Source organism: Mus caroli, chromosome 5 (genome assembly GCF_900094665.2).
Source record: "Mus caroli chromosome 5, CAROLI_EIJ_v1.1, whole genome shotgun sequence".
NCBI lineage: Eukaryota > Metazoa > Chordata > Mammalia > Rodentia > Muridae > Mus > Mus caroli.
In genome coordinates this window covers 123,028,264-123,054,324 of record NC_034574.1, presented here as the reverse complement: position 1 = coordinate 123,054,324, position 26,061 = coordinate 123,028,264, and the positions used below count along the sequence as shown (strand labels likewise).

General features: G+C 45.1%; 1 protein-coding gene and 1 pseudogene across 3 annotated transcripts in view; one reads left to right on the top strand and one right to left on the bottom strand.

The window, feature by feature from the left end:
* Positions 1 to 3,269: 3,269 nt before the first annotated feature.
* Rabgef1 (RAB guanine nucleotide exchange factor 1) overlaps positions 3,270 to 26,061 on the bottom strand; it is a 41,911-nt gene continuing 19,119 nt past the window's right edge. For 2 of the 3 annotated variants that reach the window (XM_021162460.2, XM_029477840.1), the window contains exons 4-9: positions 18,584 to 18,753; positions 10,283 to 10,364; positions 8,559 to 8,691; positions 6,881 to 6,972; positions 5,324 to 5,580; positions 3,292 to 4,789 (exon numbers count right to left, since the gene is read on the bottom strand). In XM_021162460.2, the coding sequence (XP_021018119.1) occupies positions 4,391 to 4,789; positions 5,324 to 5,580; positions 6,881 to 6,972; positions 8,559 to 8,691; positions 10,283 to 10,364; positions 18,584 to 18,753 (1,133 nt within the window). In that variant the 3' untranslated portion in view covers positions 3,292 to 4,390. Of the gene's footprint in view, positions 4,790 to 5,323; positions 5,581 to 6,880; positions 6,973 to 8,558; positions 8,692 to 10,282; positions 10,365 to 18,583; positions 18,754 to 26,061 lie in introns of all 3 variants that reach the window. The other variant, XM_021162461.1, reaches the window with a different exon arrangement.
* On the top strand, positions 8,804 to 9,288 carry LOC110294318 (annotated as a pseudogene).

Below are 26,061 nucleotides of genomic sequence, written 5' to 3'. Positions count from 1 at the left end.
ACTTTCTGGCTTTTTTCTAGCTCAGTGGGAGCAGTGGGTGTGACCACTGGGGTACCTCTCCAGTGGACCTACCTATAAGACACTCCAAAAGTGCTCTAATAGTTCTAGTCACGTAGCAGCAAGGTGCAGAGAGAGAAGGAAGTCTTTGGTACCTGCCAAAAGAGATGGGGATGGGGGTGGGGGTATAACATGTCAACAACTCATGTGTGTGAACACTCATTCCCTGGCTGAGGCAATGGTGGGTAGGAGACAGCTTTGGAGATTACAGGTCAGCGGTTAGCATTCCGGCAGCTGCTCCTGGCTTGCCACCTTGTAAGGAGTTCCATTCTATGTTCCAGTTGCCATGACGGACTTAGACGGTCTGAACCAAGCAGCCAGGATAAACCTTCCCTCCCATGAGCTGCTAAGTTGGGTCTTCTGTCACAGCAACATAAAACTAATTACCAGTCTTCGACAGCTCTTTTAAAGCTCCCAACCATCATCACAGTGACAAAAATATTAGTAATTATATGTATTCTTCTTATCCTTCTTCTTTTTTAAGATTTATTTATTTGGGAACACTGTAGCTCTTGTTAGACCCACCAGAAGAGGGCGCCAGATCCTGTTACAGATGGTTGCTGGAAATTGAACTCAAGGACCTCTGGAACAAGAGTCAGTGCTCTTAACCTCTGAGCCATCCCTCCAGCCCTTATGTATTCTTCTTGTAGTAGGGAACCAAATGTCAACTTACTTGGAAGGATGGATCATGAAACTTTATTGATATGGACATCTTTCCCAACACTTGATTCAAATCACATTCACAGTATATAAATGCCAGACTTTCTTTCTTTCTTTCTTTTTTTTTTTTTTTTCCTGAGACGGTGTTTCTTCAAAAAAACAAGAGAGTGTTTCTGTCGTGTGTAGTCCTGGCTGTTCTAGAACTCTGGAGACTAGGCTGGCCTCAAACTCAGAGATCCACCTGCCTCAGCCTCCGCAGTTCTGGCTTGCACCACCATGCCCAGCAATACCACACTTTCTTGTTCAGAAAACAGAATCTCTGGCCACTGTCCTGATGCTGAAATAATAAGCCTCTACCTGAGGCATGAGACCATGATCTCAAGCCAATGAGACCAATATCTATGACCAGGGACATAGCCACAGAAACTCACAGGTCAGCCTTTGTGAGCTGACAGGTTACTTCTTTGTTTTTTGTTTTGTTTTGGTTTTTGATATTAGATGTTATGTAGCCTAGGCTGGCCTCGAACTCCTAGAACCAAGGCTGACTCTGAACTATTTTTCTCTGTTTATACAGTGCTGGGGCTTAGACCTTGAACCCTTGTTCCTCGGCCTCTACCCTGCCAGCCTTGATATGATTATTCTACTTAGCATACAACTAAAAGAAGTGAATGTTTCCAGGAAAATGTAGCCTATGTGGACCTGGATTAGCAGCTAGAAAGTAGAGAAAATAAAGAAAAGGAAAGTATGCCAGCTACTGTAATCACCTGGGCCTACGTTACTCTACCACTGAGCTATATACCCCCAGGCCACGTTATTCAGAAAGAAGATCCTGACTGGTTGGTTATACATGGGTGTGAAAGCCAGAGGTCAACCTGGAAGGAGTTCCTCTGAATAAATGCTACTCACCTGGTTTTTTGAAGATAAGTGTCTCTCACTGGCCCGGAACCCTCCAAGCACACTAGGCTAGCCGGCCAGTGAGCCCCGAGACCCTCCTTTCTCCACTTCCTCAGAGCTGAGATTACAAGGATGTTGCCACCAGGATTTAACACGGGTTCTGGGGAACAAACCCGGGGCCTCAGACATGCAAAGCTTGTTATTTTACCTCCTGAGCCATCTCCTCAGCCAATTCACTGGCACCTGACTGTCATCCACTGCTTTCTGTGTGAACTTAGGCAACAGCTGATTCAAATACTCTATGTCATTAGTGACTACTGATGTGTCCAATTTGGTATAGTTAATATCAGCTTAAATAAAGCATTAAAGTTTTATACTTCATGCTGAAGAGATGACTCAAAAGTTACCAGTGCATATTGTTCTAGAGGAGCTGAGTTTGGTTCTCAGCAACTATACCAAGTAGCTCACTACAGCTGCCTGTAACTCTAGGACCAGGGGATCTGACGCCCTCTACTGGCCTCCGTAAGTACCTGCACTCACACACATGCATACACAGAGACATACACATGATTAAAAACAAAATACTTTTTAAAAGTTACATTCTTGACCTACTTCTATTCCCAAATTATCATACTGCATATTTGTAGTAAGCATTTAGGAAAATATTCTGGGAAAGGAAGAAAGTCTTTCTCAGCTACTTGAATGCCACGACCCTGTTGAAGAATGGTGTCCTGAGGAACTACTAATTTCACAAAGGTGCTGATAACCATTGGAAGTGTCATCCATCTGTGGTCTAAGAAACTCCACAGGGATTGGAGAAGATTCCCCACCGCAGGGCCTCACGGAAGGAGACATCAAGTTAACATTACACTATATAATCAATGCAATATTCTTTGGTTATAGCATATTAACTACTAGGTGCATAACCCCCTTGCTGACAAGAGACCAGTGATTTTTAGCAGAGGCTAGCTCTGTCTCCTAGGAGACATGAGATACTGTCCAGAGGCAGGTTTAGTTTTTCTTTCTCTCTTTGAGACAGGATCTCTACAGCCCAGGCTTACCTCAACCTCACTATGTGTCTGAGGATGATCTGAACTCCTGATCCTCTGGCCTCCACCTCCTGAGTACCAGGATAATAAGCACATGCCACCACACATGAATGGAGACCATGTTCCCACAAACATGGGGCGGGGGTGGGGCTGCTGGTGTCTGAGTACAGAAAGCAGAAATCCTACTCAATATCCCACAATGTACAAGGCAGTCTTGCCATAACAGGAAAATCTTAGGCCCCAATGGTCAATTCTGAGGTTGAAAGTTCTGAGAGATGTCTATGTGACCTGCTGACTCTGTTGCCTGTTGGTAAGGTTAGAGCAGACTATGAAGAGCACAAGGCATCTACTTGCTTCACACTTTGAGAAGTTCCCCCATCAACTTCCATAAGCCTCATTCATTCCTTCCAACTCCCATCCAAGAGCACATCTTTGTATCACAGAATTCTGGGATGATTTGTCTGAAGAAGCGGAGCGTGGTGGTAACAGACCCCAAATCCCAACATCGGGAGGGAGGGAGGCTGAGGTAGGAAGATCTCAAGTTTGAGGGCTACCTGGGTTACGCAGCAACAGCCCGTCCCTAAAGACCCAGGAACAAAACAAAACCAATCAGATAAAAAAGGCAATAGCCCCACAGCACTGTGGGGGAAGTTTATTGGATAAACAGGGAAAGGAAGCTGCAAGCACAGTTCCAAGTCAACTGTACTAATCAGCAACTGTGTGTTCATGTGTGTGTGCTACACATGTATGTAGAGGTACACAGGCACATATGTGGCCATGTGGAGGCCAGAGAGCATCCTTGGCTGTCATTTCTCAGGAGCCGTCCATCTTGATTTGTTTGCTTACACGGGGTGTCTCACTGACAGCGATGCCCCCTGCCCCAGGAACCTGGCCATCTCTGGCTCCCAGCAGAGCTGTCCCAAGTGAGTGTCACCATGCCCGGCTTTTCACCCGGGGCCGGACAGGGAGCTCAGGTCCTCACATCGGTGTGGAGAGCACTTTACTGACTGAGCCACCGCCCCAGGGTCCCAGAATAATTCTGTATGTGACCTAAAAGTTGGCGTTACAACTTCTTCACATGTGCCAGAAAGAACCTCGAGTTAGGGCAGTTAGTGCCTATGTCCTGTTAAAGCTCAAATTCTTTAGATTCTTTTTAGTGGGACAAACCATATAAAATGGCGCTAAAGGCAAACATTCATTTTGTTTGTTTCATTTTCACCTAAAAAAAAAAAAAAATCAGCTCATGAAATGCCATGCACGCCGAGACACCCCTCCCCAGCCCTATGTGTTTTTTTTACATATTTACAATTTTACATATTTACTTATTAACATTATCTTCTATCTTTACAATTACAAAATTATTTCACACTGGGAGAGTGTGGGAACATAGAATTCATTTCAACATAGACTTTATAGCATCTGTTTTATCCTTTAAAAGGCAGTGTTTACCCAAAACCAACAACAGTGTCTACACAGAGGAAGCCCATGGGAAATCAGGGAGGACATAAAAGAACGACACAGAATTCACACAAACCTACTCCACCAGCTCAAATAAATAGTACATTATTATTTACTAAGCTTCCCCAGCTAGGAAAAGAAAAAAGAAAATAACCAATTCCTAAATCTGTACCTTAAAAATACTTTGAAATTTTAAGCAATCAGTTCATATTCCGGACCTGAACAGTGGAACACAGCAGCTCCCAGAAATCAGCCCCAAATAAACAGAGCCATCACCCTGCGTACACCTGAGGCTGCAGAGGGGGAGGGAGCTTGTCGTTCTCCACATTCTCAGAGTCGATGGCTGCTAAGGGTTGGTTCGGGGGCTTAATCTCCAGTGGGTATTTCTCAACAATGTCTTGAACTTCCTTGGCAATCCCGTCTGTCCAGTCTATTAAGTCTTTTTCAAGTTTCTTGGCTTCGTTCATGATCCTTTCTTGCCGTTCATTCAACTGAGACAGGAGGTCCAAGTTCTTATACATTTGCTTCACACCTAAGCAGGCCTCCGGGGGCCAGCTCTCAGACTCCTGCTTCCTGGGGGATGTCTGGCCAGACATGTACCGGTCAAAATCCTCCTGACTTAAATTCAAAGACTGGGCGTCTAATTTCTCAATGAAAGCCACAGCACAGCACTGCAGAGAAAAGAGAACAGCATGGCGGTCAGCAGAAAGGCTGCAAGAATTCAGGCAGAGTTTTCAATCTTTCCCCATTCCTAGGTCTGAGGATTGAACAAGGGGCCTCATACATGCTGGGCAAGTGCTCTGTCACAAGCTATATATCTTCTGTCCTGTCTCAGAGATAATTAGTAGCCTAGGCTAGCCATAAACTTACTAAGTAGCCAAGCATGATCTTGAATTCCTAGTCTTCTGGTTCCTGGTACCTCTGCTTCTAGAGACTATAGGCATGGGCACCAGGCCTGGCTGTCCTCTTTACCACAGGGACTCACAATGTAACCCAGCGCTTTTGACCTGCCCATCCCATCCTCTCAGCTGCTGATATGCACCGGCCCAGCTTCACAGCTCTCCTTCCCTGCTTCTCTGAAGACTGTGGTCCCCTCCACTCTGAGAGGCACACATCCTCAGGAGCTCTGAGCTGTCAGAGGGTCCAAGACCAACCTCTCACCTCCCTCCTGGGTCCTCTCCCTGCCTTTGGGAGTCCCATTTTACCAGGTTGGTGAAGTAGTAGCCATCCTCGCCCGTCATGAGCCGGCTGGGGTTGCAGAAGCGAGTGATGTACTGGATGTTGGACTGCAGGCGAGGGGGGTTGCCCTTCAGGACGATGTAGATCAGGGTGGGCAGGAAGTCATCGGCAGAGGCTGGTTCATTCTTGGTGATCTTGATGGCATTGAAGATGTGCTTGCTGCACCTGGTGATGCAGGCCAGCTTGTCCCGAGGCACACGCTTTGAGTCCATCTCAATGATGTCTGTGAAGAGGAGGCACCGGGCCATGGGAAAGGAGAACACAGCTTTAGAAGTGTCACACCACTTCTTATTGTTCACTTGCTTTCTGTGTTTTTATTTGTTCAACTGGAGCTTATATTTATAGCCCAGGGCTAGCCCCAAATTCCTTAAGCAGCAAAGATGACCTTGACCTCTCAAGTGCTGAAATGGTGGGTGTACAACCACATAGTGGATGGGACACAGGGCTCTGTAGGCTGAGGTCCACCCCCAGCCTCTTCTAACAAAGCTCTATACTCAGTTTAGAAAGTCTTCGCTGTGCATACCGCTTCTCGGGAGGGGATAGATATGGTTACAGACAGAAAGGCCTCGAGTGGAGAAGAGTGGTAGCAGTCACTGTCAGTTCTAGCTGTGTTTGTCATCTCAATGATCAAAGCCTGACACTTCCGGCCAGCACCATGGCTCGGTATATAACAGTACTTGCTGATGCCTGTGAGTTCAGTCCCCATGAAACACACTGTAGAAAGAGAAAACTGATTCCCACAAGTTGTTCTTTGTCCTCATAGCCCCAAAGAAAGACAGAAAGACCGACAGAGGTGGGGGAAGGGACATGTTACTTTAAAGAAAATATCAGAGCCGAGCGGTGGTGGAGCACGCCTTTAAATCACAGCACTCGGGAGGCAGAGGCAGGCAGATTTTGGAGTTCGAGGCCAGCCTGGTCTATAGAGTGAGTTCCAGAACAGCCAGGGCTACACAGAGAAACCCTGTCTCGAAAAACAAAACAAAACAAACAAACAAACAAACAAACAGAAAATATCAGAAGAATGGGACCAGAGAGGTGGCTCAGAAGTCAAGAGTACTGGCTCCTCTTCTAGAGGACCCAGGTTCAATTCCCAGCACCTTACAACTGTCTGTAACTCCAGTTGCACAGAAATACACATAGACAAAACACCATTGCACATTATATATCAACCAATCAATAATTTTTTTAGATATCAAAAGCAGTTCAAGTGGAAAGGAGAGAACTCCATCACAAAACAAGAAGGGGGAGGAACTTACTTGCTGCAGTGTGCAGCACCCAGCACTCAGGAAGCAGAGGCCCAGGCATCACTTGAGTCTGAAGCTAGCCTGGTCTTGCATAGCACGTTCCAGGCTAGCCAGGGTTACATAGTGAGATCCTGTCTTAATTGAAAGAGCAAAAGGAAGGAAGAAAGAGGGAGAGGAGGAAAGGAGGGCAGGATTCTAAGGGCTTCCCTATGGGTTATACTGCAGCATCATGGTAAGCTATGGAGAACAGTAAGATGTAAAGCTCTCAGCCACACTGACCTGTGATCGCTTTCACCACCATGTCGGACACTTCAGGGATTTCCTCATTGACAGGGACACAGAGCATCTGAGGCGTTACCCAGTGCAGGGCCCTGCAGAGACAGGAGTGGTCAGGAAGAGGGTAGACACTAATCTTGTTGTTCGTCCAATCAAAACAAGGGTAGCACTGACTTATTAGGCAATCCCAAGTTCAAGCATATGACTCTTCCCTGAATGCCATGGCTTCTGTGCCTATCACAGCAGAGGACAGAGGGCAGAGTGTCCTGTCTCAAAGGAGATTCTCCTGTGAAGGCTGAGAACCCATACCTGCTGTCCTCACAGTCCACAGCTAGTCCTGCACTGTGACACCCTGCCTTCCATGTCCAAGACACTAGAGTCCCTGAAGAGGAAGAGCTATGTCCCCATAACCTCAGTCACTTCCTGGCTCACCCTGACTATGCTGGTCTCTGCTGCTGAGTTCTCCATGGGCAGGGTTACTGCTCTGAACCTACCCCTCAGCCTTGGACTCTATTTTGCATCTATCTGCCAGGCGTCAACCCTATTTTCTGGTGCCGCATCTCCATGTACTTACCTGAGACCTCATTTGGGGTTCCTCAGCCAAGAAACTCACACTTGGGTGCTGTGAGGGCTAAGCTTCATTGATAAGTTGACTCAACTTAGAATGGCCTAGAGGACACCCTGGATTCAGCGGTGAAGGCTTTAGGAGATTAACTAGGGGGATAAGAGCTGTCCTAAACTTCAGTGGCACCATCCATGGGCTGGGGACTCAAGCTGAGTAAAAGAGAGAGAAGCATGGTGGGCAGACCTGTAATCCCAGCAGCTGGGAAGCAGAAGTAAGAAGATCAGGGGATCGAGGCTAGCCTCAGCTACATGAGACTCTGTCTCAAAAAAAAAAAAAAAAAAAACAAGGGAAAGAGTGCTGGAGAGATGGCTCAGAACTTAAGAGCATTGTCTGCTCTTGCACAGGTCCTAGGTTTGGTTCCCAGCACCCACACGGGATGCTCACAACCATAGGCAACTCCAGACTCAGGGGACCCAATGCTTCTGACCTCCATGGGTTCCCGTATGCACGTGGTGCACATACCATGTACTCAGGCACATTCCTGTACACATGAAGTAAAGGAGGAGAGGCCTCCTGATGCAAGGAGTCAGAGGGAGCCCCAGCTCCATGTTCCTGCCATAGCTCTGCCTTCCCCACCATGGTGGGGTATCCCTCCTAGACTACAAGCCAAAACCAATCTCTTCACTTCAGTTGTTCCTGGCAAGTATTTTTCCACAACAGTGAAAAAATAACTACTACAGGCTTGTCTCTAAGCATTCCACTGCTGCTGAACTGCGAAGTCTGGGTACACCCCGTGAGGTCCCTGAGAAGGGGTCAGTACAAACTGCCAAAGCCATGCCTACAGAGGAAGAAAGACACACGTCCTCCACCGCCTTGAGACTGACAGACACAGTTTTCTGCTGACAAGGCAGCAGATTCCTTGAAGCTTTTAGGGACCTAGAATGATCTCACACAGCCAACATGGGTCCTCTCTCCAGCCAGACAGAAAAGCTGATTATCCTAAGCCTGGCTGAGATGCTCCTGCTGCTACTGCCCCAGGCTGGAAGCTCATACGCACTTAGCCACATGCTATCATTCCGTTCTAGGTTGTAGAGATAAAGCAGACACTGCGATCACCTGATTCTTTTTTGAATGGCGAGATCTTTCTTCTCATCATCAGTAGTCTCTGGGCAGAACACAAACTTATAGAGACGCGTCATGATGTGCTTTTCGATCTGATCCATTATCTTCTCCACTTTCTCTGGAGGCACTGGAATACACAAAGGGGTATAGCAGCTCAAGAGAAGGATTTCAAAACAATACTATTTCTGTATTTTCCATACAGAAAAAAATTGCTGTCCGCAGCCATCTTCCAGTAACTCGCCAAAATGACGAACACAAAGGGAAAGAGGAGAGGCACCCGGTACATGTTCTTTAGGCCTTTTAGGAAAACATGGCATTGTTCCTTTGGCCACACACATGTGAATCTACAAGAAGGGTGATATTGTAGACATCAATGGGCACTGTTCAAAAAGGAATGCCCCATAAGTGCTACCACAGCAAAACCGGAAGAGTCTACAATGTCACCCAGCATGTCGTGGGCATCATTGTAAACAAGCAGGTTAAGGGCAAAATTCTGGCCAAGAGGATCAACATGCGGATTGAGCACATCAAGCACTCGAAGAGCAGAGACAGCTTCCTGAAGCAGGTGAAGGAGAACGACCAGAAGAAAAAGGAAGCCAAAGAGAAGAGCACCTGGGTGCAGCTGAAGCACCAGCCTGCGCCACCCAGAGAAGCACACTTTGTGAGGACTAACGGAAAAGAGCCTGAGCTGTTGGAGCCCATTCCATATGAATTTATGGCCTAATGTATACAACGAAAGAAAGTACCAGGACTGCAAAGCGTTTTCCTTAAAAAAAGAAAAATTGCTATAAACACACCTAGTAAAGAAACATTAAAAACCCTCTTTATAAATTCGTAACTATTTGGGCTGGGGATGTGCCCCAGCATGCATGAAGCCCTGGGGTCCAACCCCAGCACCATATAAAGCAGGCATGGTGGTGCATGTCTGTCTTCTTAGCACTTGGGCGGTAGAGGCAGGAGGCTTAGGAACACAAAGTCTTTTAGAGGCCAGCCTGAGCTATGTGAGACTCTGTCTCAAAAAACAAAAACAAAAACAAGACAAAACAAAAAAACAAAAACACAATAAAAGAAATTACAACTTTCTAATCTAGAAATTGTACAGCATTCCCACCTTTTTGCTAAACTGGTTCGCTGGAATCTAGCAGGTATATGCCCTGCCAAGTAGGAAGACTTCTGTGGGTCCCTCTCTATTGCTACACTGGTAAAACACTTGCAATTCCCAAGGGTGCCAAGTGCTGGCAAACGTCCTTTCCTCTGCAGCTTCCCACAAAGCCACCATGTTCTCTCTGAAGCACGCATGAGGACATCAAGCATAGCTCAGACATACCCTCAAGTATAGCGTCAACAGAAGGCCAGAGGAGCTCTACAGAGCAAACCCACAGCTTGAAGTGGGTGAGTCTCATTTTTTTCTGCTCCAACTCCCCTCCCTCAGGTTTATGTCATTGTGAACAGTGACTCACCAAATGGCAATTCCAAGGTAGGGATTCATACAGAAACCCTCCTGAGCCTCTCTGATCTTCCCCACTATACTCACAATACAGGAATTATATTATTCAAAGAACAACCCAATTGCCCAGGTCATGCAAGGGCACTGCTGGGTATGAGGCGGATGTCAATGTCAGCACAGTACTTTGGCACCAGCCAGGCCAATCAGAGGAGGCGAGGGCAGTTTGAGCTCCAACTGGCTGCCTCACAACAGCTGGCTGACAACATATTACCTTTCCCACGGGTCTGCATTCTTTCAGCCACATTTTGGTAAAAGTCCTGAGTACACTCTGACTGTTCCTCGATGCTTAAATCCTGGAATCAACAGACAATAGGTTGGTAAGCAGCTGAAGAGTTTGAGAACACCACCAAACCTGAACAAGTCCCTCAAACACACTCCCTGCACTGAGCCGACTCTATAAGAACTTAAAAATCACACATATTCTGCAAGAAAGAGAAATCTACTATTTTTTTAAAGATTTATTTATTTATTATATGTAGGTACACTGTAGCTGTCTTCAGACACACCAGAAGAGGGCATCAGATCTCATTACAGATGGCTGTGAGCCACCACGTGGTTGCTGGGATTTGAACTCAGGACCTTCGGAAGAGCAGTCAGTGCTCTTACCCGCTGAGCCATCTCTCCAGCCCGAGAGAGATCTCCTGTTGATGATCTTTACACATCACAGTATGCACAGACAGTCTGTGAGCACTCTATTTCACATCACCACCCTCATCATTACTATTTATTACTATTGCTACTACTACTAGTGTTAATGTTTTCATGACAAGGTCTTTTTAGATTTTAATAGCTGTAACATGTACGTTTTGGATCCTTTTTGAGTTGATTTTTAAAATACTCATTTTTTTTCACTTTAAAAAACGTCGATTGCCCTCTAGTATCTCCACATTCATGGGTATAGCGATACTTCTATACAAGATTGGACCAAGGCATACGATCCTAGACTTGCCAATGTGCTATAGCAGGAATATTCAAATTCCTTCCCACTCATTACTTTGAAATCCACCATGTGTCATGTGTCAACAACCTTAGTTTTCCTACTGTGCTTAAGGACATCAGAAATGCTGGAGAGATGACCCAGAGGTTAGTTAGGAGGACCTGCTGCACTTCCAGAGGACCAGGAATAAGTTCTAGCATTCACATCAGGCCACTCACAACAGCCTAGAGCTATAGCTTCTGAGTCCCCCACACCCTCTGCTGACCTCCATGGGCATCTGCAAGCATATACACATTCTGCCACGCAGACGCAGACACAGATGCACACACACACACACACACACACACACACACACACACACACACACAGCACTGGAGGTTTAACCTTGTACCTGGCTGGCCCTCCTTTCCTCACCCCTCTGTCTTGCTGCCCAGTACCTGGAGGCACTGTTCTGCAATCTGCTCCCACCATGCTGACTTTTTCAGCTTCTGTGTATAGTGAGGACACATTGCTTCTAATTTTAGAACCAAGTCTGTGCTACTTCCTCCCAACTTCCTCAAGAACTAAAGCTTGTTTGGATGAGTCTCTTCCTTTTAGCCATATCCTTCTGGTTTCTAAAGTAACCAGATAGCTCAAACTACTATTTGGTTTATACCAGTTGAAGAGGGTGCTAGCAACGTCGCTCAGTGGGCAGAGTAGCCCAGCACAGTGTAAACCACTGCTATACACCCTGTGATTAAGCATTTGGAGGGGGAGGCAGGAAAATCAGGAGTTTAAGGCCAGCGTAGGTTACATGAGACTTCGTCTCAAAACTAAATAAATACATACGAACGAAATGCTCAGCAAAATCTCTGTAAGGTACAGGAGGGCCTTCATATTCTGGGAAAGATGAGTGAAGATAAAGACACATTTCACACTATAATCTCTTCACTGAAACACAGAAAAAACACCTTCTCCGTAAGTGCTAACACAAGGCAAACTGTAAGTTAACACAAAGTAACCAGTAGCAACTGTTTCTATTTTATTCATTTGTTTATTTAATTTTATGTGCATTGATGTTTTGCCTGCATATCTGTGTGAGGGTGTCAGAAGCCCTGGAATGGGAGTTACAGACTGTTGTGAGTAGCCATGTGGTTGCTGGGAATTGAACTCAGGACCTCTGGAAGAGCAGCCAGTGCTCTTAACCTCTGAGCCATCTCTCCAGTCCTTTGTTTTTTATTGTTGTTGTTTTGCTTGTTTGTTTTTTGAGTCAGGGTATCTCTATTATAGCCCAGTCTAGAACTCCTTCCCTATGTATACCAGGCTAGACTAGAACTTAAAAACAAACCACCCTCCTCTGCCTTCCAAGTGCTGAGATTAAAAGTGGGAGCCAACATGCAAGGCAGAGGCAAATCTTCACAGAAGGACTCTCCAGGAAACAAAACCAAAGCCATGAAATGACCAAAAGCTCCTATATTACACTTGATCACTTCCTCAGGAGAATGAGATCACAGAGTGTGGCTCACAGGAAAACTAGTGTGTCTTTGCTACACGTGCATGTGCACCACACGCATGCCTGGTGCCCTCAGAAGCAAGGTGTCAGGTCCACCAAGCCAAGGGTGCTGAGAGCTGAGCCTGGATCCTCTCCAGCTCTCCAGCCCTAGAGTAATCGTGTTTTACAACACGAATTAAGGGTCTAGAGAGCACTGGTTGTTCTCAACCTGCCAGGAGAGTACAGGCCAGCCTCTAACTCCCTGCTATCTGCTCATAAATGCGGAGATGAAAGCCTATGCCACCTTACCCAGCATATGATTTTTAGTTTTGAGAAAGGCTCTCATTATTTTGTCCAAATCAGTGTCAAACTTGTGGGCACAAGCAATCCTCCCACCTCAGCCTCCCAACTGCTTAAGTATATGCTCACATCAGCACGTCCAACCTGAGAGCAGGCTCTAAGCAGGAGTCCATATAAGCAGACTTAGAGAAGACAATTCTCCACCAAGCCAGGAACCTCACTGAATTAGATGACAGGGTTTTGAGATGACTGTCTCTCTGCATGTCCTCTGAGCTTTTTTCTCCCTTTCCTTTTGAGATAAGGTCTCCTGTGTAGCTCTGGCTGGCCTCCAACTCACAGACAGGTAATCCACTTGCTTCGGTCTCCTGAGTGTACAGATTAAAGGCATGCGCCACAATGCCCAGGTTTCACCATACTTTAAAATTACTCTGGAAGGGCTAGAGTGATGACTCAGCAGTTACGAGCACGGGCTGCTCTTCCAGAGGACCCAGGTTCAATTCCCAGCACCCATACAGCAGCTCACACCTAACCCCAGTTTCAGAGGATCCAATGTCCTATTGTGACCTCAGTGGGCCATGTAAGCACTAGGTACACAGACATACATGCAAGCAAAATATCTATACACATAAAATAATAAAAATACTCTTTAAAATTACTTGAGACGGGCTGGTGAGATGGCTCAGTGGGTAAGAGCACCCGACTGCTCTTCCGAAGGTCCAAAGTTCAAATCCCAGCAACCACATGGTGGCTCACAACCACCCATAATGAGATCTGATGCCCTCTTCTGGTGCATCTGAAGACAGCTACAGTGTACTTACATAAAAATAAATAAATAAATCTTTAAAAAAAAAAAAATTACTTGAGACATGAGGCTATGTTCAAAGGTCAAAGGAAAGCTACAGAGAGTACACTACACAGGTGACCACATATACCATTGAACCCATAGTCAATATTCTACCAAACTAAAGCTTAAGTCTCACAATAAGATTACTTTTTCCTTTATTTGTTTTTTGTTTGTTTGTTTGTTTGTTTGTGTTTGACACAGGGTTTCTATGATGTGTGGTCCTGGATGGCCTCAAACTCAGGGGTCTGTCTCTGCCTCCCAAGTACTGAGATTAAAGGGTGTGCTACCACCTCTGGCTGTATCTTGTTTTATTTTTAGTTATGTGTACAAACGTGTGTGTATGTAGGGTATATACATGAGTGCAGAGCCAGCAGAGAGGTGAGTGTTGTCAAACTTTTGGATCCTCAGAACAAGTAGAACCAGCTTCCTCCTGATTGCTGAGCCATGTCTAGATAACCTTTTATAAGATTCTTTTATACAAGTTACAATGCCTTGTACATTCTAGCTTCTAATTTCCTTATTGAAAAAAAAATTCAGGTGTTGAAGGCTGAACTCAGAACTTTGTCATTAAGCCACACACGGCCTTTTCTGCACTTTTTTTACTCCATCCTCCCCCATCCACAACCTCAATCTCTCTCGAGTTGGTATGGGGGGGTGATTTATTTACTTTATGTATGTGAGTACACTGTAGCTGTCTTCAGACACAGCAGAAGAGGGCATCAGATCCCATTACAGATGGTTGTGAGCCACCATGTGGTTGCTGCGAATTGAACTCAGGACCTCTGGAAAAGCAGTCGGTGCTCTTAACCACTGAGCCATTTTCTTTTTTCTTTTATTTTCTCTTCCTCTTTCTTTCTTTCTTATTTTTGAGATAGTTTCTCTGTGTATCCCTGCCTCTATAGACCAAGCTAGCCAGGAACAAGAGATTCACCTGTCTGTACCTCCTGAGGGCTGGAATTAAAGGTGGGGAGCCTTCTCCACATTCTTTTCACAGTTCTAGGGCTAAACCTAGGACCTGCTGTGTGCTAAGTAAGCTGTATTCCTGGACTACCTCCTCTGTTTTCTTAATTTCAGAATCTTTTTGTTGGTAGTTTTTTGAGACAGAGTTTCACTCTGTAGCCCAGGCTGACATGGAACTCATTATGTAGTTTAGGCTGGCTTCAAACTTGATCCTGTCCTAGATCTCCCAATCCTGGGAGATTACAGCAGCGATTCATACAAGGATGTTATGTCAGTCATGTGCCTGCTCTTCTCATTACAGTGAAGACATACCATCCTGAAGACTATGACAAGGTTCAGCGACACATATTCAATCACAGAGATAGATGTGGTAGGATTAGATGGTTATAACCTCAGTAGTCAAGGGATTACAAATTCAAGGTCAGAGTGAATTACAGGGTGAGACCCTGCCTCAAAAGAAAGGGAACCCAGTAGGTGATAATGTAATTAAAAAGAAAAGAGGTGGTTGCTGGAAAGATTGCTCTGCGGTTACGAATACTTGAGGGGTGGAGTTCTGTTCCCAGCCCCCGAGTGGCAGCTCATAACTGCCTGTAACTCCCATGCCAGGGGATTCAATCCTCTCTTCTGGCCTAGAGCAAATACCCACATTAAAAAAAGGAAATCTTAAAAAAGAAAAGCTGAGTGACTCTCCCGTTAGAGCCCCCACAGCCCACGCATGCCTCTTAGGGTGCTTACTTTCTTCCAGAGTGCCCCACCCCATCCTTGAGCCTAAAATTAACTGGAGATAAAATAAACAAGCTTCAAAAAAATTAGCAAATAAAATTTTGTTGGATCGTTAAAGGATTATATAATGCAATATTGTGGTGGGTCTGAAATATGCAAGCGTTGAAATTTCAGCCAGAAGTAATAATGTTCAGGAATTTTTTTTAAAGCCTAAATACAGATAAAGTGTTTCGTAACAGAGAACAAACAGCTGGGGAAGGCATTTAACACAGTTCTGAAAACAACTGTCTCGTCTTGGCCCCCACACAGAACAGGTTGCTCAACTCTGGCATTAACTAGGACTGGAAACAACAGGAACGATCCACATCGGACAGAAGCAGGAGTGTGTCACTGTTCTAGGCCTCAGCAACGTGGGAGAAAACAATCTGTGCAATGCAACAGGAACACAGACCAGTGTACAGCAGGGTCAGTGGGGCGGCTCCTACAAGCAGGGCTTACATAGCATGCTGAATAGGCACTAGAGTGATAAAGAAAGCCTAAGTGGGGTAAAGGTTTGCGAACACATTTGAAGAATTCAAAGTGCACCTTAATCTAAGTGCATTTCAAATCTCCAAGAACCGTTCCCTACGTTGTATTTAATAAATTTATCTGAGTATTGTCGTAAAGCTAGAGTATGTGAGTTCAGACGTAAACAATAAGTTTTATAACCTGGAGTCAAAGGCCAGTAGAGATTCCTTCAAACACCTGGAGAGGTAGCCCGATGGATAAAGAAGGCACTTGCTACCAAGCCTGGTGACTCAGATTTGATCCCCGAGACCCACATGGTAGAAGGGGAGTGCAGACTCCTGACAGTCATCCTCTGACCTCTAAATACCCATGCCTACTTACAAGCACACATAAACACACAATCAATCAATCAATGCAATTTTTTTTTTTGTTTGTTTTTTGTTTTTTTGAGACAGGGTTTCTCTGTGTAGCCCTGGCTGTCCTGGAACTCACTTTGTAGACCAGGCTGGCCTCGAACTCAGAAATCCGCCTGCCTCTGCCTCCTGAGTGCTGGGATTAAAGGCGTGCAATTTTAAAAATCCACCTGAGCTGTATCTGGATGTTGCCCATCATGCTAGACACCAAAGATACACAAGACACATGAACAACTGGACACCTTACCACAAAACACTTGGTGCTAGTATAAAAGAAAATTAGCTGCACAGTAGTTCTCAAGTCAGGAGGAATTTGAAGCTTATCAGGTCTCCAGCACCAATTAGTGATGCTCTGAACACACAGCATAGTGTTCCTCTTTGGTTTTTTTCTATTTCCTTTTTATTTGAGACAGTGCTGCACTGGATGTGGTGGTGCACGCCTTTAATCCCAGCACTTGGGAGACAGAGGCAGGCGGATTTCTGAGTTCGAAGCCAGCCTGGTCTACAAAGTGAGTTCCAGGACAGCCAGGGCTTCAGAGAAACCCTGTCTCGAAAAAAACAACCTCCCACCCCAAAAAAAGAAAGAGAGTGTTGCCCTGTGCAGCCCTGGCTAGCCTAGAACTTACTATGTAGACCACACTAACCTTAAATACACAGAGATCCGCCTGTCTCTGCCTCTAAACTGCTGATACTAAAGATGCGCGTCACTATGCTAGACTTGCTTCTGTATTTTCAGACTCACTAAAAAGTCAATTAAGTGCTTACACAATAAGGGTAGTTTATGCTTCTCAGAAGAAGAAAAACCCAAGCTGATCGGTGTTTCTGTAGATACAATGTAAACACAGTAGTATATATTCTGCACATACTACAGTGTAATACAACTTTATCCTCTTGACACTGCAAAAACAACCTCAAACTTGACTTTTCACACATTCAAGAAGCCTATCCCTCCCCTCACACACCTCAGTGTCATTACACACACACACACAGAGCTCAATGTCATTATATAGACAGAGACAGACAGACAGACAGAGTGACACACACACACACACACACACCCCTCAGTGGCAGCTTGCTTCAACTCCAAATGTCACTGTTTCTTCATAAACACTTAAAGTAAAAGATACAGTCTTTCTAAGATGGGGTCACAACACCCCTGAAGAGCAAGAAGGAAAACCCTCTCTTGGAGCACTGAATCTTAGAACATTTTGGGGCATGGCCACAGTAGCTGCTTGTTGATGGCTGTTCCCTCCCCTCTCTGTAAGCTCTCTTCCCCTCACAGAAAGCACTGGTAGAGCTAGTTGAGTTTAATATGGTAGAAGTGAAAAAACTTCAGTTTTACTTACAAAATGATTCCTTTCACAAATAGTTTTATGAATTATGAGAATTAAAATTACAGATAAGAAACTTTGGACTAAAGACACAGGTGTGATCAAGCACTGTGGCAAATGACACCTCTAAATGGCAGCAGCATCCCAGAGGTTATGGAGGGGGCAGGGAGGGGGGGTCTCAAGTCGAAGGCCAGTCTCAGCCATATGGCAAGCATGATCTAGACTACACACATCGAGACCCCAACCTCAAAACCTCACAAAATAACCCCCTACCAGGCACGATGGGGTGTTTGCATCATCCTAGCACCGTGCCAGCTGAGGCAGGAACCAGGGAGCTGAAGACTAGCCTGGGCTACACAGTGAGAGGCACGTGGAAGCCACAGCTCTGGTTCACTTTGAAAACCCTAGCAAGCTAACCAGACCACTGTCTAGTTTGGCTTTCACCATCCTTCATCTACAAAACAACGGGACTGAAACTGCAGCCACCAGGGTTCCTTTCACTGCTACCCTCTCTCCTTCCTTCTCTAAATAAACACAGAGAAGCACACTAAAACTCGGCATGGTGGCCACACCGTTAGCTCGAAGGTGGATCTCTGTGAGTTCAGGTCAGCCCGGTATATAGAGTGAGTTCCAGGCCAGCCAACTCTATGACAGTGAGACCTTGCCTTAACTGAGGAATAAGGAACGGAAGGAGATCCAAACACAAAAAGGAATACAAGCAATGAGGAACCAAGTCTAGTTCCTGCTCCTGGCCAAACAGTTGAGCTAAAGGTCTATGCAGGCAGGCTGCACTAGCACAGGTAATGAGCGAGGCAGCCTGTCCCTCTAGCTGCAGAAGTTTCACAGAGATGAATGACCAGGGCACAGTGGAAAAGTACTAGCTTGGAGTCAGGTGTTAGTGGAGCTAAAAGGCTGGTCTTAGGTAACTATCACTTGTTCCTCTCAGGTGTAAAATGACAAGATTACAGCTCTCCCTGACCCTCCCTAAACCACAGCTCCTATTCCCAAGTGGTAGCGTCAGCCTACCCTTTTATAAGGCATTGCTTCCAAAAACATCTTCGTCTGTTTATAGACTTCTTGGCCCGTCTTGTGGAAGGTCTTGAGAAAGTCTATGAACTCCTTAGTCACTCGGTCCGTCTCAATGCTGGTTTGCCGGTTTGCGGAGGGACTGGGAGCTTTGGCTTCCTGAATTTCTGCTGAGAAAATGAAACACAGCAAGTTTTGTCACCCAGAAGGCTGATGGATGGAATTACTCTATGTAGCCAACAAGATTACTGAAATTATGTTTAATCAAAATTAAATTAATAGCACTTTATATTTAAACATTTGGATGAGTTTCCTTAAAGCAAGGGAAAATAGGAAGTGTGAGTAGATAAAACTGCACGTTCTAAAACATGCTCAGCAGAGCTCAACTGTGGCTCGGTTGGTAGAGTAGTGCTTGCTGGCATGTAGGAATCCCTGGGTTCTAGCCCCAGCAAGGAGTCAACAAGGCATGTTGTGCACAGCTCTAATCGCAGCACTTGGGAAGTAGGAGCAGGAAGATCCAGGTCAGTTAAAGGTCATTCTCAGTTGCCCAGTGAGTTTGAGGGCTACACAAGACCCTGTCTCAGAAACCTTAAGAGCTTCTTTTTTTTCTTTTAAAGATTATTTATTTATTTATTTATTATATGTAAGTACACTGTAGCTGTCTTCAGACAGCACCAGAAGAGGGCATCAGGTCTCATTATGGGTGGTTGTGAGCCACCATGTGGTTGCTGGGATTTGAACTTCGGACCTTCGGAAGAGCAGTCGGTAGCTCTTCCCCACTGAGCCATCTCACCAGCCTGGTAAAGAGCTTCTTATACAAGCCTGGAGACCTGACTTTAATCCCTACGATCCAGCAGGTGGATACACAGAATGGAGTTCTGCCATGTTCTCTGCTCAAGGACTGAACTACAGCATAACAATTCTTTTTTTTTTTAATTAATTTATTTATTTATATGTAAGTACACTGTAGCTATCTTCAGACACACCAGAAGCACCAGAAGAGGGAGTCAGATCTTGTTACGGATGGTTGTGAGCCACCATGTGGTTGCTGGGATTTGAACTAAGGACCTTTGGAAGAGCAGTCGGGTGCTCTAACCTGCTGAGCCATCTCACCAGCCCATAACAATTCTTAAAACACAAATACAAGGCAGGGTGTGATGTCAACAACCTCTAATCCTAGCAGAGGCAACCTCTAATCCTCACGAAGATCTCTCAGTGAGTTCCAGACCAAAGAGCTACAAAGGAGACCCAGAAAATACGTTAACAAACAGAAAAAGCTGGGAGGGTGGATGGGATAGGGGGTTTTCAGAGGGGAAACTGCGAAGGGGGATAACATTTGAAACGTAAATAAATAAAATAACCAATAAAAACAATTTAAAAAAAGAAAGAGCAAATCAAGTACTAACAAAGACTCTCACATCTGTGCTACCAACCCAACAGCTGCATTAGGTAGTTAACAACATAAGAAGGCAGAATAATTCACTGTCAGGCAGCTCGGGAAGGGCCTGGTACTCCCTGAAGTCACAGTTCCTCAGAGATGACTACTGAGTGCTGTGGAAAAGTACCATTGCCAACGCCTCAAAGAAAAAATAAATAAATAAACTCCAACTAACCATGGGTCAGTAAGATGGCTCAACATGGGAAATGCTTGCCATACAGGCCCAGAGATGTGAATTTTACCTGTAGAACCCACAGAAAGGTAGAAGGAAAAAACCTCCACAGTGTTGTAATGTTATCTCCACAGACACACACCCTACTGATAATTTTTTAATTTTTTCTAAACTAACAGAAAGCAAATAGAAACTGCTTATTAGCATTTTTAGTCACTAATACTGATAATGAAACAGAACCTTTTCTTGAACAACTTTCTTGCTGAGTCAAAAAGTCACTGTAACCACCAATGGAAGCAGGAAGGCATCAGGTGACACACAGCATCACAAAGAGACAAAGGCCAGTTTATTTCCCCCACCATTCAGTTTGCAAGTCACACTGCTCTAAGTAAAAATGCATCCAAGCTGGGTGTGTTGGCACATGCCTGTAATTCTAGCACTCAAGAGGTTGAGGCAGGAGGATCAAGTTCTAGGTCAGCCTGGATTACACAGTGCATCTGACACCGGCTTGAGCTATATATAGCAAGAGTCTATCCCACACACACACACACACACACACACACACACACACACGGGGGGGGGGGCAGGGAGATAGAGACAGAGAGATAATAGAGATATTTTGTCTGGTTTTTCCTTTCCAGACAGGATCCTCCTGCCTCAGCTTCCTCAGCAAGTGTGCACCACCACACCCCACAGGAAAAAGAAACCAAAAGGTATTAAAGTCTACCAACTCCACACTTTAATTTTATTTGTCTGTTTTGAGACAGGGCCTCACTATGTACAATACAGGATGGTCTCAAACTCACAGAGATCTGCCTGTTTCTACCTCCTAATCTCTGGGAGTAAAGGCATAGGCCACCATGCTTAACACCATACTATTTAGGAAAAAACAAAAAAAAAACCTCTTATTTCTACACATGGGAACATATCCTACTCCTCACACTAGATAGACAGACAGACAGACAGACAGACAGATTATGGAATTACTTCTATGCTTTATGTATCTGGGTGCTTTGTCTGCGTATGCATCTGCACGAATGGAACAAGAAGGTGCCATTCAAAAGTTAAGTTCGAAGTTTAGGTAATAATCAACAAAACCATAAAAAGTTGTCTTGGGCATGGTGTCTTTTTACAACAAGAAACCCTAACTAAGATAAAATCTGAAATTTGATCTTGACAAGAACACAACAGCTTCTTACACTGTGCAGGCAGGAACCCAAGTGTTAGAACTTTAAAAGGGGGCAATTCAGCAATAACCAACAAAGTTAAAACCCACATGCCCAGCTGGGCACAGAAGCTGCAGGGTAATCCCAGTGCTTAGGAGGCTCAGGCAAGAGGAATGTGGATTGTAGGCCAGCCTGGGCTACAAAGTACGACCCCATGTCACAACATGTGAATCAGGACACTAGGGGTAGGAAAAAGATGCAGTCAAATAATCTAAAAGAGCTTGCTCCCACCCACAAAGAAGGGAATCCCATAATGGAAAGTTAACTCTTCAAGGCACAGCAATCCTGAACACATATCTAACAACACAGCTTCAAAATGCAAAGAGCAGGGCTGGTGAGATGGCTCAGTGGGTAAGAGCACCCGACTGCTCTTCCGAAGGTCCAGAGTTCAAATCCCAGCAACCACATGGTGGCTCACAACCATCCGCAACGAGATCTGGCGCCCTCTTCGAGTGTCTGAAGACAGCTACAGTGTACTTACATATAATTAATAAATAAATAAATCTTTTAAAAAATGCAAAGAGCAAAGACAGAAATGTAAGGAATAAGAAACAAATTCTGATGCTAAGGTCCTGTTCCCCAATTGGTTCTTGATCTGTCAGTAAAGAAAGCAAGCCATGGGCCAATTGCTGGGCGGATGGCACAGGCGAGACTTCTGGGTCCTGGAGGAAAGGAGGATGCAAGCAAGGAAGGAGAGAAGGAGTTTTGTCATGCTTTGGAGGGAGAAGAACCCAGCAGCCATGTGAGGTCTCAGGAGGAGCTGGGGCCTGTGGCCACTACTATAGGTGGGCTATCAGGGATGTTTGACAGGGGCTAGATTGGACTAGCCACTGAAATTTAGAGTAGGTGGGAGGCATGAAGCTAAGAGTATTGGAAAGGACATGTTTTTCCAGGTGGGAGATAGTAGCACCCAGCAACTGTGCCAAGAAGGCAACACTGTCCTCTAACCCTCACATACCCAGCATGGCCTCCCCACACATATACATTCTTTCATTCACTCTCTCTGTCTCTTTCTCTCTGTGTGTGTAATAAAATACCTTTTTTTTTAAAAAAAATATCACGAGGCTAGTCTGGTCTACAAAATGAGTTCCAGGACAGCCAGGGCTATACAGAGAAACCCTGTCTCGAAAAACAACAAAAACAAAACCAAAATCACAATATTTGAGCAATACCATGGATCAATATAACTCAATTGAAATGTACAGACTGCTCAACAACAGAAGCACAACATACCTTCCATGGGACAAAACTGACAAATGAAGCGACTGAGCCTTGAAGATGGTTAGAAACCTCAATGATTCAGTTGCCCAAGGTTAAGGACAGAACTGAACTCAAGCCAATGTGTTTGACTCCTGAGCCTTCCTTATACTCCCTTATGGCAGAGCACCAAACAGCCTTCAAAGAATGCCAAGCCCTTAGACTATGTGGAGACTAAAAGCTTCAGGGCCACAGGCAGAGGAAAGCCAGTCGCCTCCCTCATGGTTTCACTTGCATACATCAACAAACCAAGGGGAAAGTCCTCAGCTGAGCACACTGGTTCATACCCACATCTCAAGGCTAAAGGAGGAGTTCAAGGACATCCTGGGCTACAAAGTGAGACTTTGTCTAAAAAATGTAGTCTACCTCAAATCCCCTTTTATTTTTTTTAGATTTATTTATTTATTTATTATATGTAAGTACACTGTAGCTGTCTTCAGACACTCCAGAAGAGGGNAGCTGTCTTCAGACACTCCAGAAGAGGGCGCCAGATCTCGTTACAGATGGTTGTGAGCCACCATGTGGTTGCTGGGATTTGAACTCTGGACCTTCAGAAGAGCAGTCGGGTGCTCTTACCCACTGAGCCATCTCACCAGCCCTCAAATCCCCTTTTAAAATGTAAGCAAAGGGGGTTGGAGTAGTGCTCAGTGCTAGAAGACAGGGCTGGTTCTATCAGAGCTCACCAGACCACAAAACAAACCAACCAACCAAGGAGACAGAAGAGAACAACCTACCCACATTACACCTGTAGTGTTTGCCAGGGGCCAATCAGAGCTTGTACATCAGCTTACAGCCATCTTGTGTTTCTCAAATAAAGACAATTTACAGTTCAAGTTCACCCAGTCAAACAGGGTTCTCCAGCTGTCATCTGTCACTCAGCTCAAATGTTTAAAGAGCTCTGCAGCCCAGCCAGCCTGAACCACAAGGAGAGCAGTAATCCACTATCATTCAAGGAGCACAGGCAGTGCAGATTCAATCCCTCATGAACTTAACAGTTAATGAGCTGGGTGGTGTTATATATGAGTATATGAATCTTAGAAAACTTGTCACTTACCTGTCCAAAGCCACATGTGAGTAAAAGAAAGAGCTGGGATTTGAAAACAGATTTGAATCTGGAGCCCAGGCTAGTTCTTTATAACTACCCTGGACCATCTTTTGTTTTGTTTTGTTTTGTTTTATTTTTGAGACAGGGTTTTTCTGTTTAGCCCTGGCTGTCCTAAAACTCACTCTGTAGACCAGGCTTGCCTCGAACTCAGAAATCCCCCTGCCTCTGCCTCCAAAGTGAGGGGATTAAAGATGTGCGTCACCACTACCTGGCAACCATCTTTTTATTACTGCAGCATCTGTTTCCTTCTACCTAAATCCCCAGGAGGGTCTCAAAAGATGGGCTAATGGCTAAGAGCACTCACTCCTCTTCCAGAAGCGCCCATGCTGAGTGGTTCACAGCTATCTTTAACTCCAGCTCCAGTGAACCCAATGCCCTCTTCTGACCTCTGTGGAGATGGCACTCACATGCACACACTCATACACATAAATAGCAATGATAATAACAATAAAAAAGCCAAAGAGGAGGCTGCAAGACAACAGACTCAGTTAAGCAGACAGACCAAATATTACATCAGATTTCCTCTTTGATTATGAAGAGAATAAACCTTTTTAATCCTCATGGTTATGAAGAATAAAGACAACATGAGGAGGTGCAGAGTGTCAATTATTTTCAGCATAAGCACGGGGGGCCTGAATTTGATTCCCAGCACCCACTAAAAAAGCCAGGTAGGCTATCATGTGTCTGTAATGCCAGCACTGGGGTGGCAGACTCTGGTGCTCCCTGGCAGTCAGCCTATCCAAATTGGTGAGCCCAGGGTTCACTGAGAGAGCCTGTCTCAAATAATAAGGTGGAGAACAATCAAATAAGATACCCACACTCACACAAACGCACATACAGACCCACGCACAACACACACACACACACACACACACACACACACACACACACGCACATTCTTCAAATCCCTTAGAAGGCTGTGCTTTGTTTGCAATCAAGCTCACTGGGCTCAAGAGCTTTCTTTTGTGCTGCTAATATAAATAAACTGACAAGGGCAAAGGCTCTACACATTAAGGAAGTAAAATAAAGTCCCAGAAACCAAAGCTGACCGCTGTTAGACTCTAAGGTGACCTGTACCGGGGATCAGCTGAGTGTACTTAGGGCCTAACCAGGCACCTGGCACAAGTGGGGAGGTCACCTGTAAACTCACAGCCAACAAGGCCAGCACTTAGGAATGAAGCATTTTTTACATAGTTGGAGCTCCTCACCCTCAGAAGCTCTTTTACAAACACAGCCTCCCGCCCCAGCAGGAAATGAGGGCAGGAAGATTCCAAGTTTGAAGTGAGCTATACAGTGAGTTCAAGGCCAGCGTGAGGCTCTACACATGACCCTGTCTGGAGAACTCAAGGACTGAGAACACAACTGGTGCCAAGAAAGCCCTTGCCTAGCACTCAGGAGAACCTGGGTTTAATCCCACTACTAGGCAGGTGGGTAAAAGATACAAGCCAAAGGGAAAGGCAGCACTCCCTATGGCAACATGGTCCTAGAATGGTAATCACCACCCGCCAACATTTGGAGATTTGTACTAGCATTGCTGTAAATGCTAGGGAATTCCTAGGTGTTAACAGAATGACCTTCCAATACCCAGAGCTGAAGACAGGGTCAAGGATCTTCTTTAATGTTTAAGCTAACGTTTACTTAGCTGTTTGGTTAGTGTGTAAATGTACATGTGTGCAATTATGTGTGCACATGCTGAAGTGCACATATGGAGGTCAGAAGATATTTTAGGAATTCAGTTTCTTCCTTCTAGTTCTTGGGTTCTGGGGAGCATTCAAACTCCAGTCATTGCGCTTGGAAGGAAGGACCTTTATCCCCTGGGGCACTGTGCTGGCCAAACTTTTTTTTTTTTTTGGTTTTTCAAGACAGGGTTTTTCTGCATAGCCCTGGCTGTCCTGGAATTCACTCTGTAGATCAAGCTGGCCTTGAACTCAGAAATCCGCCTGCCTGTGCCTCCCAGATGCTGGGATTAAAGGCGTGCGCCACCACTGCCCGGCAAGGCCAAACTTAAAACTGTTTTGTTTTTTTTTTCATACAATTATATTTTGACCATATTCTTTCCTCTACCCCCAAAATATCTTCAAGAAAGAAGAAGGCGAGTGAATGTGGGCCTCAGCGCCATGTGAACCACCAGCGTTGTACCAAGATATCCCAGACAACAGTTAAGAAGCACACATCACTGGCCAGATATGCTTCAAGGAATTTGCTCCTTTAGACAAAAAAAAAAAAAAAAAAAAAAAAACCAACAATATGTGCATATGCAGAAAAAAAAATTCACTGTAG